Source organism: Scleropages formosus, chromosome 1 (genome assembly GCF_900964775.1).
Source record: "Scleropages formosus chromosome 1, fSclFor1.1, whole genome shotgun sequence".
In the NCBI taxonomy this organism is placed as follows: domain Eukaryota; kingdom Metazoa; phylum Chordata; class Actinopteri; order Osteoglossiformes; family Osteoglossidae; genus Scleropages; species Scleropages formosus.
The window spans coordinates 31,729,921-31,744,110 of NC_041806.1; the positions used below are offsets into that span (position 1 = coordinate 31,729,921).

A 14,190-nucleotide genomic window follows, 5' to 3' on the forward strand; every position below is an offset into this window, starting at 1 on the left:
CTACGTACGTGGGAGCACAACGCGTGTTCCTGCAAGACTCCAGCATTCCAACACGAAATCGGCACGCAGGAGAGAAACCTTCATCCAATTTTTCGGGGCTGGCGAGCAGATACGGCGCATGAATAATTCATCACTCATATAATAAAACTGCCTGATTGACACCAAAATGATCCGCGTGTAGACTAGGATTTAACCGCGCCTCCATGATCATCATCATGCAAGTACCGGTGCATCATGTTGTATGTATTTAATTAATGTGGAATAAGTAATGTCCAGGAAAATGAGAGCCTCAGCGAGTACTACCTGCAAAACCGCTGGGCTGCCCAAGGTGGAGAGGCAGGAGACAGGGAAAGAGCAGTCAGTCAGTCACGCAAAAAATATCCCCGCACGAAATTGCATGGCGTCGGAAAGGATCACGCTGGCGACAGTCACCGTATGTCAACGCACACCCACCGCAGCGACAAAACATGCTGAAATCTAGACAGCTTTCCATCTTACCTGTGAGAACTCCGACTCGTATTTGGTGGTCGTGGTTTGTTAAAATCATCCCTTCCGACGCCATGTTCGCCAGCGTTGTCGCCCCGCACTGAGAGCCCTGGGCAGAGCCGAGCGCCGAGCGCGTCGAACTCTGACGAAGGGGGGAGAAAGGGGGGGAGGGAGAGGATGAGAGAAAGGCCAGAGACGTCGATCACCGAGCTCATAAGTGCATTCGCGGCCGATTGGATGTAGCAGTTTGTACGGGGGCCGTTTAAAGAAAACACATCAAAGAACTGGCTGCTTGCCACGGTAGTAAGAGCGTGTGTGCCAGATTGCTTCTTATGAGGACCACTACTCATTTCCAGCGAGAACTTCCAGGAAACATTAAAGGTTTTAGGGTTTTTCTAATGCACGCAGATTTTCATGTGCTATTGATTTATAAGAAGTTTTATTTTATTCAATTCAGTGAGCACTCACCTAGGCTAGTAGTATTCAAAAACGTAGATTCCCCTTGCTTGGCAACGGATACTTGACTCAGAAATTTACGTATCATATTCATTTAAATATATCATGTAAATATCATATAAATATAAACTTTATTATATATATAAAGTGAGATGTAAAGTTTCGGGAAGAGAAGTTTGGAGAAGCTTTGAAAAAGAGAACTAAAATCCTGAGGCAAAACCACCTCGCTTCTATTTTTGGATCGCGTGCTCCCGTGGAGCTCCTCGGTGCCTCTTGTTGATTCTGAGCCCAGAAAAAAAAAAAAACCCTCCAGTTGCTGCTGTCGGGATCCTGTGAACATATATTATTCATAAACAGATGTACATGAGTACAACGCCCACTGAAGTTGTGAAACTTGATGTGGCTGAACGCTAGTGAAACAATATCTCTTACTAGATTTGTTTGCGTGTTCTCCCTGTGTCTGTGTGGGTTTCCTCCGGGTGCTCTGGTTTCCTTCCACAGTCCAAAGACATGCTGTTCAGGTTCCCCATAGTGTGTGAGTGACACAGAGAGTGTGTTTCACTGATGTATGGATGAGTGACCCATCGTAAGTAGTGTATCTAGCAGTGTAAGTCACCGCGGTGAATAACTTGTGCGTGGGCTGATAATACTACATAGAGTTCGTTGGAAGTCGCTTTGAAGAAAACCGTCTGCTAAGTAAATAAATGTAAATGTAAACTATATGGGGAATCCAAATATTAGCAGGTGTACTCAAAAAAGTTCTGCAGAAATATTGGTGGGACACTTTAGGCGCTTGAACACTGGCAGACATGCAGCCTCCTCCGTTAGTTTCACCTGTGGTATTAACACCTAACGATGGAATTATTATGGGCGTCAACGCGAAGGGCTCTTGTCTTTAGTTTATGTGATGGAAGGGTTGAGAGGAAATTGGAAATCCATCCATCCGTGTGTTCGTCAGTCTGTCCATCCGTCAGTTCCTTATCAATAACTGCTTGTTCAATGCAGAGTTGTGTCACACCCACGTCCAGTCTTCAACCACAAACGCTTGGTCATAATCAATGCAAAGGGGTATAAAGAGCACCACTCTACCGCTCCCCGGTTGCGGAATCTCATTGAGACAACTGTCCCCTTTGTGCTTCTGAACCTTTACCTTGCGTCTCCTGACCTGCTCCCTGTGTCTCCCTTCTTCAATCCCCTGCCCGTCTCCACATCCCTGAATCCTGTCTCCCACAGCGATGACCTTCACCTCATCCCTTCGACCATATGTTTGGATCACCCCTGGTACGACGTTCGCCCCTCAAGTTTAGACCTTCACCTGCCCCCGAACATGAGGATTGCTTCACCCCTTCGAATCTCTCCTTGGTTTCATGTCCTCAGTTGTGATAGGCTGCAGCAATCTGGAACCTATCGTGGAAGCATAGTGCGTGAAGTACACCCTGTTCCTGTTCTTGTTTTAATCTTTTTGACTTCTTACACAGTGTGAAGAATCTCTGGTATCCCTGGTATAGTAAAAAGAATCTTGTCTCAAATAAACTCATTGTGGTCACTCTCAACCTTATCTGTCAGGTGTGCAACATCACGTGAAAGCCAAATTATTATGAGAAGTTAGTAGCAACAGGAAAACAGGGTCTCCTGATGGTGGTTGCTGAAAATGAAACAGGATGGTCTAATTTTACTTCATTTGACTTGGCTTAATTTAACATTTTATTTAGTAAATGGATGTTGCAGTAACGGAGGGGTGCGGTGGCACAGTGGGTTGGACCAGGTCCTGCTCTCCGATCGTTCTAGGGTTTGAGTCGCGCTTGGGGTGCTTTGCGATGGATTGGCGTCCCGTCCTAGGTGCATCCCCTGCCCCTCCAACCTTACGCCCTGTGTTGCCAGGTTAGGCTCTGGCTCCCCGCGACCCTGTATGGGACAAGGGGTTTCAGACGGTGTGTGTGTGTTTCAGTAATGGCTGGGTATCTTGCTCACTACATAAGCAGGTAGCTCCACATAACTGGATCAACAGCAAACCAAGGACCATTCAGAGGTGGTTTGTGGACACACCGTGAGAATGTTGTAGATAGTGGTGTCTAGAGGGGGTGCGGTGGCGCAGTGGGTTGGACCACGGTCCTACTCTTCGGTGGGTCTGGGGTTCGAATCCCGCTTGGGGTGCTTTGTGACGGACTGGCGTCCCGTCCTGGGTGTGTTCCCTCCCCCTCCGGCCTTACGCCCTGTGTTACCGGGTAGGCTCCGGTTCCCCGTGACCCTGTATGGGACAAGCAGTTCTGAAAATGTGTGTGTGTGTGTGAGTTGTGTCTAGGCAGTTCAATTAACAGGACATTTTTCACTGCAATCTCGAGACATCACTTTTGTTGTTATTAAAGTTGCAGGCTTGACTGAGCAAATTTTATCCATGTTCTGGAAGTAATAAAAACGTATTGAATCAGTATCACTGTTTTCACACTGGCTAAATTTTATATTATATATTATTATTTATATATTATTTATTATCGATTTATGTTTATATTATCACGCACAAAAGGTCCAAAAGCACAAACGTTTTCAGTTCTGGCTCTGATGTTATGAAATGACCTCCCCCTCTCACTCAGAGCTGCTGAATCTCTAGCTACTTTTAAAAAGAGTCTTAAAACTCACCTCTTTCAGACTCATTTCTCCCATGGTCTCTTAAATTAATATAATGTGCAAATGTTCATGCTCTATAACTTTGAGATCATAATTGTTGAACAGCGGATACACCTTCACGCAGCTACTTGTGTAATGTAAATGTTTTCAAAATAAATAAATAAATACATTTTATTAGGAATGTGATTGGGAATTGTTGATACTCGGATAAACCTTTATGCAGCTACTTGTGTGATGTGCAATGGTTCATATGGTGAAAAGAAACAATCTAACGTGCTTTAGAATCACGAGTCTGAATCTCATTCTTTCTGCTGATATAATGCACACATTGTATTTTCTGTGAGATGTACATCGCTTTGGAGAAAAGCGTCTGCTAAATGAATAAATGCAAATTATTATTATTACTTGTAAGACTTTTCATAGTGTGCCTTCATGTGACACAAGCAGTATTTTTTTTAATTTACAAGCTATTTGCACAACATTCCTCCAATCAGAGCTTCTTTCTGAAAATACTGGAGCTGCACTGAGAAGTAAGTTGGAGGATGTAATAAATGGGCATTATGGGTAGAAACCTGGCAGAGTGTCCCGGACAGAAGGAAATCCCATGCCGCTGATAAGAATGTGAAGATAATGGGGGAGAATTGAAACAAAGAAGGATGAGGACTAGAGCAGAAATGAGCTCGTGTGTGTATGTCGGGAGAAAGGGGCATCTCCTGGGGGGCACGTGCACTATGGGCATCTCACATGCACGTCAAGAGGAGGGAACAGCGCATGCACATTCCGTCACATCTGCGCCTCTTTTAACAAAGAGTGTGCCTTGACTGACTTTCGGCCTTGGGAATGAGTGTTTAACACTTGAGTAAATTCTAGCACAAACCCAGGAAACCCCAGAGGCTGCGAGGCGCAGGAGGTGCTGAGCAGGATGGGATTTGGGAGAGACCACTTGGAGGAAGCACATTGCACCCGTTGCCTACGTTACGTAACAGCAGCAGCAGAAAAGCGGTGACTTTCAGCCAGATGTGGCCAGGGAAGTCCACCCCACCCACACACACACACACACATGCAAACATAACCTTCTCGCTCTCCCTTTCTCAATGCTCTCTCCAATTACAGTACCTCTCTCCCTCAGTTCTCTTTCCGGCCCGCGATTAATCTCATCCCATCGACTGTCACATGAAGGCGTAAACAATCATCAAAAGAGCAGATCTTATTCAGACCCCCTGGATGCACAGAAAAAAAAAAAAATCGGATACAATAAGATTCCAAGAAGAGCAAGACAAACGCTTAGGACATTCAGTGAAATGTTAGAGCACAATGTTCAGGCTGTTGCAGTGCCATATATGACTGTTATAGCACTTTTCCCATTTGGTTTATAAGAGTTTTATCCATTTCATTATGGTACTATATTCAGGCTACACACACAATCTGAAGCCAGTTGTCCTGGAGGAAACTGGAGCCTAAAGCGGCAACATAGGGCGCAAGCCTGGAGGGGAGGGGACACACCCAGGATGGGATGCCAGTCTGTCACAAGGCACCCCAAGGAGGACTCGAACCTCAGACCCACAAGAGAGCAGGACCCGGCTAAACCTGGTGCGCCACTGCATTCCCCTATGTTCAGGTTATTATAGTGCTATTTCCAAACCTACATGTTTTACACTGACCTCCATCTCTGAAATTGAAAAAAATTGGAATGCATTTTCTAATGAACAGGAAAACAGATTCTTCTCTCTGGTGGCATTTCACTGAGAGTATTAGTATTATAATTTAACTGCACTGCTTCTTCTCCTCCAAATCATTAAGTATTGAGAACTTGAGTAAATATTCAGTGGTGAGGTCCTATTGTTGGGATCAACATCATTAAAGATTTCTTCCTTAATATTCAGAAAGCCACGCTGTGCCTCGCTGAGGTACAGAGGTAGGTTGGCTCCTTGCTATGTCTTTGTCCTGATCGCAAACTAATTGGCTGTTCTTGGTTGTATGAGAATGGTGGATGGCAGTGCATCCATTGACTTGTCCCTGTTGTGGGTTCGAGATGCATGGGAGTGAGTGAGTAGCGCTGTTGTCTCATAGCACCTGGGCGATATGAGAGGACATGGATGTGACGCCTACTCAGCCTGTGTGGAGTTTGCATGTTCTCCCTGTGTTTGCATGGGTTTCCTGAGGGTGCTCTGGTTTCTTCCCACAGTCCAAAGGCATGTATTTCAAATGAACTGATGACTCTGAAATTGCTATCTGTGAGAGAGAGTGTGTTACTCTGGTGTATAGAAGAGTGTTATCAATTTAATTTATTTTTATATAGCGATCTCAGGTGTGCTCAGCTCCTTAGATTAGTACCTATCAATCCCAGTTTGTCGGTAACTTTCAGTTATTCAAAGAAAGAGCTAATTAAATCAGCTGGAATCACAGTTGGAATCATTTCTCACTGGATGTGTGCCCACAAGTACTATGACTGAGGGTCACTCCCTTATACACTAGTGGCTGATCTTTCATCATGCTGTTGGCAGTTTTGGGAGATATGGTTAAGGGTAGCTGGGCCAGCATGGTGGTGCAGAATGTAATGCCTCACAGCTCTTAGGTGGAGGGTTTAGTTGTAGGTTTCAAACTAGTTCAGTCTGTGAAGAGTTTGCATATTTTCTCTTGTGTTTATATGGGTTTCCTCCAGGCGCTCTGGTAACTCTACACTGAATACTGTCCTTGTTCTCTTTGACCTTTCTGCACAATTCAACACTGTAAACCACTGATTTCTATTCTCCTTTCTTGGACAACTTGGCCTCACAGCAACTGCAGTGAAATGGATTGATCCTACCTATCAGGTAGATCTTGCCAAGTGTTTTGGCGAGGCTACTGATCATCCCTTCAGCTTCTCTCAACTGTTGTCCCACAGGGCTCAGTACTGGTCCCCCAACTCTTCTCCAACTACTTCTCTTTCCTTGGCCCTGTCATCGCCTCGCATGGATTCTCCTACCGCTGCTACACCAATAATACCCAACTCTTCTTTTCTTTGTCCCCTGAAGCTACAGACATTTTCTTGCACATCGCCACCTGCTTCTCGGACATCTCTGCCTGGATGTCTGATGACCACCTACAACTCAGCTGATACGTCCTCTTGTCAAGAACTTTCTATCAAACTGGATAACTCACTCTTTTTGCCTACCTCATCGGCTTAGAGCCTGGGAGTAATGATTGACTCAAGTCTGTCTTTTTCTCTACATATCAAAGCCACAGCCAGGCACATACATCTTGCATAAAATCCGCAGTATCTGCCCTTAACTCAGGACAAACTTTACACAACTCCTGGCCCAAACCATAGTGATAGTTCACCTGCACTACTGCAACTCTTTCCTGTCTGACCTTCCAGCCTCTGCCATCAAACTTCTTCAACCGATACAGAATGCTGCTGCATGAGTAGTGTTTGACCTACCAAAGCGTTCCCATGTATCCGTCCTCCTCGTCTCTCTTCGCTGCCTTCCTATAGCTGCCCGGATCATACCAAAGACTCTAGTTATGGCCAACAAAACCCTCAACAGATCTGATCACGAGGGGTGCGGTGGCGCAGTGGGTTGGACCACAGTCCTGCTATCCGGTGGGTCTGGGGTTCAAGTCCCGCTTGGGGTGCCTTGCGACGGACTGGTGTCCCGTCCTGGGTGTGTCCCCTCCCCCTCTGGCCTTACGCCCTGTGTTACTGGGTAGGCTCCGGTTCCCTGTGACCCTGTATGGGACAAGCGGTTCTGGGGGGGGAAAAAAAAAAAAAAAGATCTGATCACTCACTACACTCCAGCCAGACTGCTATTCTCCTCCACATCTGCCTGCTTGGTGGTCCAAAGGACAAAAATTTTCGGCTCTGACTTGGTGGAGTGACCTCCTTCTCTCACTCAGAATTGCTGAATCTCTCTCAGTATTCAGCAAGGGTCTTGAAACTCGCTTCTTTCGGACTCACTTCTATTGTGACATCAAACCCTACAACAATTTATAAAGTGTTCGATAAACGTGTGTATATGTGTATATGCGGCTGCTCATGTAATGTACACTGGTTCATACTGTGGTATGTGACGAATTGACTGTACTCGAGAGGTACATGTCTGCATCCAGGTCTCTTCTTCTGTTGGTGTAATGCACTTTTTGTATTGTTTTCTGGATCACTGAGACCCTGCTTTGGACAAGCGTTTATTGATATTAACAGATCGTCAAGATGTTTATTCGAATCCTCATTTCACAACTTGCTTTATGTCTCTTTGTCTTTCCCAGCCCTTCACACTTATTGGTACTGCACATGCACTTTCTTCTCAAAGTTTCTCTGCTTTGCGGCTTCCTCCTGGTATAAGACATTTCTTTTGATGGGAACACAATTAGACTGCTTACTTTTCAGCGAAGTAGTTCTTGCTTGGAAATGTGTTACTCCACCCATCTGCTTCACTGTGGACTGCAGACCTTTTGGCATAGGCTGTAGTGCACTTTGCGCCCTTCTCCATTATTCCCAGTGAACTGATTGGAAAAGACAGCTGAAATTAATGCCACTTGGAACGTAAGCATATACGCTAGCGTAGAACTTTAATTATTATTTCATACCATTACTAAAAGTCTATGCATCGAGCCACCTGATAATGGAACAAAGCCTATTCATCATATATTTGAAATATAATAGAAGGCATGTTAATACAGTGAGAGTCCTGGTGCATGAGACAGATTAACAGGAATTCTATTCATCCTTTTTAAAGCTATAAGGCCTCTTTTGGAAAAGAAACCCCAGAGCACCACAATGTCCGTTTTTTGTTTCGTTTCATTTTAGATCACTTTGTATTCTGTAGGGTAGGTATGTTTCCGCTGATGTTAACGTTACCCGACGCTGCTTCATCACCAAGGTGCACGCGCGTGTGCTTCTGTGCACGAGTTGTTTGCGTGTGTGTGACGGCGAGGGCGTTCAGACTGCACGTCAGAGCACGTGTGTGTGTGTGTGTGTGTGTGTGTCTCTCCGTTTCTGTCGGTCACAGGTCAAGCTGGGGGTGGGCGGGTGGAACCGCAATTGTCCATATGTGAGGTCCTGGTTAGGAAGTTCAGCTCTGCTGCTGGATGATCCTCTCTGTGCAACTTCGAGTTTTAAGATGAGAAAATCGACTCTGTTTTGGTTTGGAAAAAGGAGACTTATGTAACACTTCAAGGGTGTGCAGGGGACATAGTAGGAGGTGTAGCTACTTACATAAGCACAGAGACAGACTCCAGAGGAGTACGGGGGGTGAGAGGGAGGGGTATCATCCAGAAGGTCATTCACGAATGGAACCCCTTACTAATTACTGGAAACTGTGCAGGGGTCTGCAGTTCTGAAACTGCAAAATCCCATATAAGAGCTTCAGTGGCTCGTAGGTTATGAAATTGTAAGGCAGACAACAAAGAAGCAGGATAACGTGTTTGTTCCCAACAAACCGGGGCCTCCATACAAAGTTAAAATGCATATCAGCTCCCGCGTTTGTAAAACATGACTCCTTTTCTCATTTGTTTGTTACGAATCGGCATTATTTTAGCGAAGGTTAAGATGCTGAACGCTGTCGCTGTTTTATCAAGTGATTTACTGGGCAGGGAATTTGTCGTTTCAATATTTTTTCACACGCAGTGTCATTTACAAAGAGCTTCCTCATAATGAATATTTTAAGAATAATAATAGAAAATCATCACTATTTTCCATTGAAGTTTTACGTGGATTGGAAGAACTTAGTGCAGTATCAGATGGGTTACTTTAAAATGCCTGTAGATAAAGTTAACCAATCAGTATCATTTAAGTTTCTGCAGCAGAAACAGCTCCTTTCTCCCAACACTAAAAGAAGTGTTTTCAAAATACAGTTATTCACTTGTTCATTATCAATATCTGCTTGCCCACTGCAGGGTTATGGTGGTCTGGAGACCTGCCCAGATTCATGGGGCTTGAGGCAGTGTGCGCCCTGAATGGGACGCTACTCCATCGCAGAGCAGTCACATACTAAGGGTCGTCAGTTAGCTTGAAACATATCTTTGTACTGTGGGAGGAAACCTGCACGAAAACAGGGAGAACATGCAAATTTGCCATAGACTAAATATAATTCAAACTCAGGAGCCCATTACAAATACCATTACTTCCTGCTGCGCCACTGTGCAGCCTTAAATACCTTAAGAGTAGTTTGATATATAGAGAAGAACGTACATTTCAGAATATTTATTTCTCATAAATTTGTGCTTTCATGGGAACCTGATTGTTTAGAAAGTCTATAACTATTCTGATCTCTTAGCGTTTGGGAAAGATGATGAGAAAAATGCTATGTGATTCGCAACAATGCACAGAAGGTGAACCTCCCAAAGATGCCATCATGGCTTGACTATGATGCATAACATGACGTATAGCATGATGTATAGCTCTCAACAGTGAATAGCTTTTGCAAAAGGGTAAATTTTCAGTTTTCTCGTGTATGCAATTTATGGTTTTAGGGTTTGAGATCTGAAACAGGATGGAAATGTTGTGTTGAGCATTGAAAATCACTGGCTGGAGGAAATACTTCATCTTTAATAGCCACCCTTACAGTAGTCCTTGAAACACGCATACTTCAACTGTAACTTTGGGTTAGGTTTTAAAAAATAACTCCAGAAATCATAATGATATCAAACACGAGACCTGTTGTTTCTAGGCAAATCTGAGGAAAAATGTGAAGAAAAATTAAGCAGCTCATGCAATAACATGATAGCTCAGTATTTTCCTCTTTTTGTGTGCAATCTTACATGGGTTGTCATTAATGTGCTAAAGTCCAGTTTTCATGTGTTCTACATTAAAATTACACATCTTTTATATCTTAACAAATTTTTCAGTTGTTATTTGACTACTTTTAAATACCAGAAACAGAAAATGATTGTCTGGGCAAATGGAAATAGTGAGGTTTTTGCACTGAAGTGAGGTTTTTGGACTGTATTTGGATCTGTCGCTTAGTACTAAGTTTACTCTGTTTTCTATCAGCACCAGATGCAGTAAATGTCTATTTACTCTGCTGGTGTCGGCCAACCCCACTGCATTTAGAATGGAGCAGTCTTTTAATGCATTTACATCACATGTACATTTATTGATTTAGCAGACGCTTTTCTCCAAAGCGACTTCCAATGAACTCTATGTAGTGTTACCAGCCCACACACCTTATTCACCAAGGTGATTTACACTGCTAGATTCACTACTTACAAGGGGTCACTCATCCATATATCAGTGGAACACACTCTCTCTGTGTCACTCACACACTATGGGGGAACCTGAACAGCATGTCTTTGGACTGTGGGAGGAAACCAGAGCGCCCAGAGTAAACCCACACAGACTCCGCACATACCAAGTGGGGATCGAACCCACGTCCTCTCGCACCACCCAGGCGCTGAAAATATGACAAAATACAAAAGAAAACTTAAAGAACCATTTCCTGGGAGGAAGTACATTGATGGCATCAATGAGAAAAGCTCCTCCATGCCCTCTGCTAACATTTCATGTGTCACAGTGGCCGTGCTATACCTCATGCTGGATCACATGCTACGTCACACGCTTTATTGCAAGTTGTACAAATGACCCATCTCAGCACGAAAAAGAAAAGCAAGCTGTGGTCTTTCTGCTGCTGGACCCAAAATCCAGTGTTGAGCTAATCGGAGTCACATAAACACGATGTTTCACTTCCTGTCTTTGTAATTAACAGGCTGGCATTTGAAAATCAGCCTGTCAGCACAAACAGCCCAGGGCACAATGCTTCTGCAGGTCATTATTTCAGACTTTTAATTGGCACTAAACGTGGGGGAGTACGTCGTGCCGATTTTCTGCTTACGGAGCACAACCACTCTGAACTTGCATTCCCCCAAAGCCTCGAACCCTTTCGTGGGGATTATTTACTTCCCCGGTTTTTGCACAGCCCAATTAAAACACCTGGCTTGGAGTGCCCAGAGCACCGGTGTGACTGTTTTCCCGTGACTGTCTCCTTTTCAGGCCCCAGGGGTCTCTTTCCCACCCATCGCCCCCACTGGAAGCACGATTATGTCTGCATGTTCAGACGTTTGCTTCATTTTTCACTGCCGTCTCCCTACTCCCAGAATCCCCTGCCCTCCATCCACACATCTTTTTAAATCTGAGGCAATCTCTGCTTTAGTTAATATGTCGGAAGCATAGCATTTAAAAACCGCCGTCACTGAAGACCTGCAAAATCCACACGGACAACACGGGAGTACATAATAAATGAACAAATAATCTCAGAGAGGAAACTGTTCATTTGTTGACACGTTTTGTTTTTGGTTGGAGTCAGTTGCCTGATGGGCTTGTGACTGGTCTCCTGGGCTTTGCAGTTGATTTTTTTTTTCTGCTGAATTCCTCATAAGGACATTCTTGGGACACGGCTCATGCCAAGTTGTGATTTCAAAAAAGAGCAGAAACTAAATGGAGATGGTGTAAATTTTGTTCACAGAGAAAACACATTTTACATTTCAGAGGGACTGTGGAACAGATGGTTGGAATGTTGCTCAAAGGGTTGACTCTCATGAAGCCCTGCTGATACTCCATTCTTGTGTTCTCCAGTCTTCCACACCATTACTCGCCCATGGTGAATAACCCCACACCTCTACATAGCTCAGAGATGAGACCTGATTCAGTGGCTCTCAAATCTCATGACCAGCACACCTGACTCAGCTACGTATGTGTTTCACTGTTACTGGATTAGCTCAGTCAGGTGAGCAGAACAAATATGTGGAACGACTGGCTGACGGTCAGCAAAAAGAGATTTGGGAACCACTGGCCCAATGTGACAGAAACCTCAGTCCAGGGTGGGCTCTCAGATCAGAGGGACAGAGACAAGGTCAGAAGGATGGCCTGATTGGAGCTGACATCCTCCCACAAAGAATTCACTCCTGGAGCTTCTTCACAAGAACAAGACTGCCCCCTCCCCACTTCCCATCCCCAGTGTCAGACAGCTGAAGAGAAGTGAAGCAGAAAGGAAAAAACAGAATCACTAACCGAGGTCGAAGCAGACTATGTGCTTGGATCATGATGAGCAAAGCAACTAGACAAGAACAGCACAATCAAGAACAAAGGACGACAACAGATGCAATAATTGTCCTACAAATGTAGCTACATAAACCTTGGCACTCAAAAGCATCACATGAACCATCTTGCTTCTGGAAAACCTATATTCCCTTCATCACTGCTGATTCATTGCTTATAAAAGTCATGACCGCACAAGTGAGAGGTAAACCAAGCCTGGCACTAACCCCTTGACCTTGACCTCCCACATGTAGCACCATAGTTTTACTACGGGAATACGGATCCCTCAGAGACCACAAAACTCCTAACAGACCCATCCCACCCCCGCAGAAGACTTACCAATTCTTCCAGGGCAGGCATTTCCTCTGGTCATTCTGTTCATCTGGCAAACTCCACACTAATTACATTTACATTTATTCATTTAGCTGATGCATTTCTCCAAAGTGACTTACAATGTAAATCTAGCTGCAATTATTTTTCCATTTATACAGCTGGGTAATGTTACTAGAGCAATTTAGGGTAAGGAAACTTAAGGGGTCCCACAACCATAGGTGGGGATCAAACCTCCGACCTTTGGGTCCAAAAGCAGCAGCTCTAACTACTATACTACCAGCTGCCCCCATGATTAAAAAAATTAATCAAGAAAATTTAATTAATTAATTGAATAATTAATAAAAAACAGTTATGACCAAAATAAACAAAAAAGGTAACGTGACTTGAGCGCTACAGAAAAGCAGATGATTAAATGAGCAAAAACTGGCCTAATCTGGTATGTGGACACATCACTCTTATGTGTCATAGCAAGGTCACACCTAAGACTAAATTCATCCCTTGTGTTCAGCTCAGGGGGTGTGGTGGCGCAGTGGGTTGGACCGCAGTCCTGCTCTTCGGTGGGTCTGGGGTTCAAGTCCCGCTTGGGGTGCCTTGCGGCGGACTGGCGTCCCGTCCTGGGTGTGTCCCCTTCCCCCTCCGGCCTTACGCCCTGTGTTGCCGGGTAGGCTCCGGTTCCCCGTGACCCCGTGAGGGACAAGCGGTTCTGAAAATGTGTGTGTGTGTGTGTGTGTGTGTTCAGCTCATTCCTTTATAGCCACATTTCACAGTGGATGAACGGGTCCACTCTGCTCGCCTTCACACCACGTGATCGACCTTCACTCGCATGACTGTCCCGCCATATAGGCAGCTTTAACTCAACTGCACTTTGCGGACTGGTATAAATTTAATAGCAGGTGTGAAACACCGTTTATTGAAATTTCAAAAGAACAGCAGTGTGGATGTGTAGCCATGGTGTGAGAGCGCAGTGAAGGGTGTACAACTAGGGTTGCCAACCGTCCCGGATAATAGGGAATTGTTCCGTATTTAAGGAATAAGAGTTGCGTTATATATTAAAACCAAAATGAACGTGGTTTGTCCCGTATTTTAACCTTTCCCACCCAAAGACATTTAAAGGTATTTATTAGATATATTTATTTCATACATAAACTTTGCAGTTCGCGTGAAAGTGTTAAAAGATTAGGAAAACAAATTGCAAAAATAGATGTGAAACAGAGCTGTGTTGTGCGTGTGAGTCCAACTGTCATTGGGCGTTGCTACATTACCTGGATGCTACATTTGAC

At 44.5% G+C, this 14,190-nt stretch overlaps 1 protein-coding gene across 3 annotated transcripts in view; it reads right to left on the reverse strand.

The window, feature by feature from the left end:
* The window catches only part of gphnb (gephyrin b), a 78,629-nt gene extending 78,023 nt beyond the window's left edge, over window positions 1-606 (reverse strand). For 2 of the 3 annotated variants that reach the window (XM_018735250.2, XM_018735249.2), the window contains exon 1: window positions 499-606. In XM_018735250.2, coding sequence (XP_018590766.1) covers window positions 499-562 — 64 coding nt within the window. In that variant the 5' untranslated portion in view covers window positions 563-606. The remainder of the gene's footprint in view (window positions 1-498) is intronic. The other variant, XM_018735251.1, reaches the window with a different exon arrangement.
* Between the last annotated feature and the right edge of the window lie 13,584 nt (window positions 607-14,190).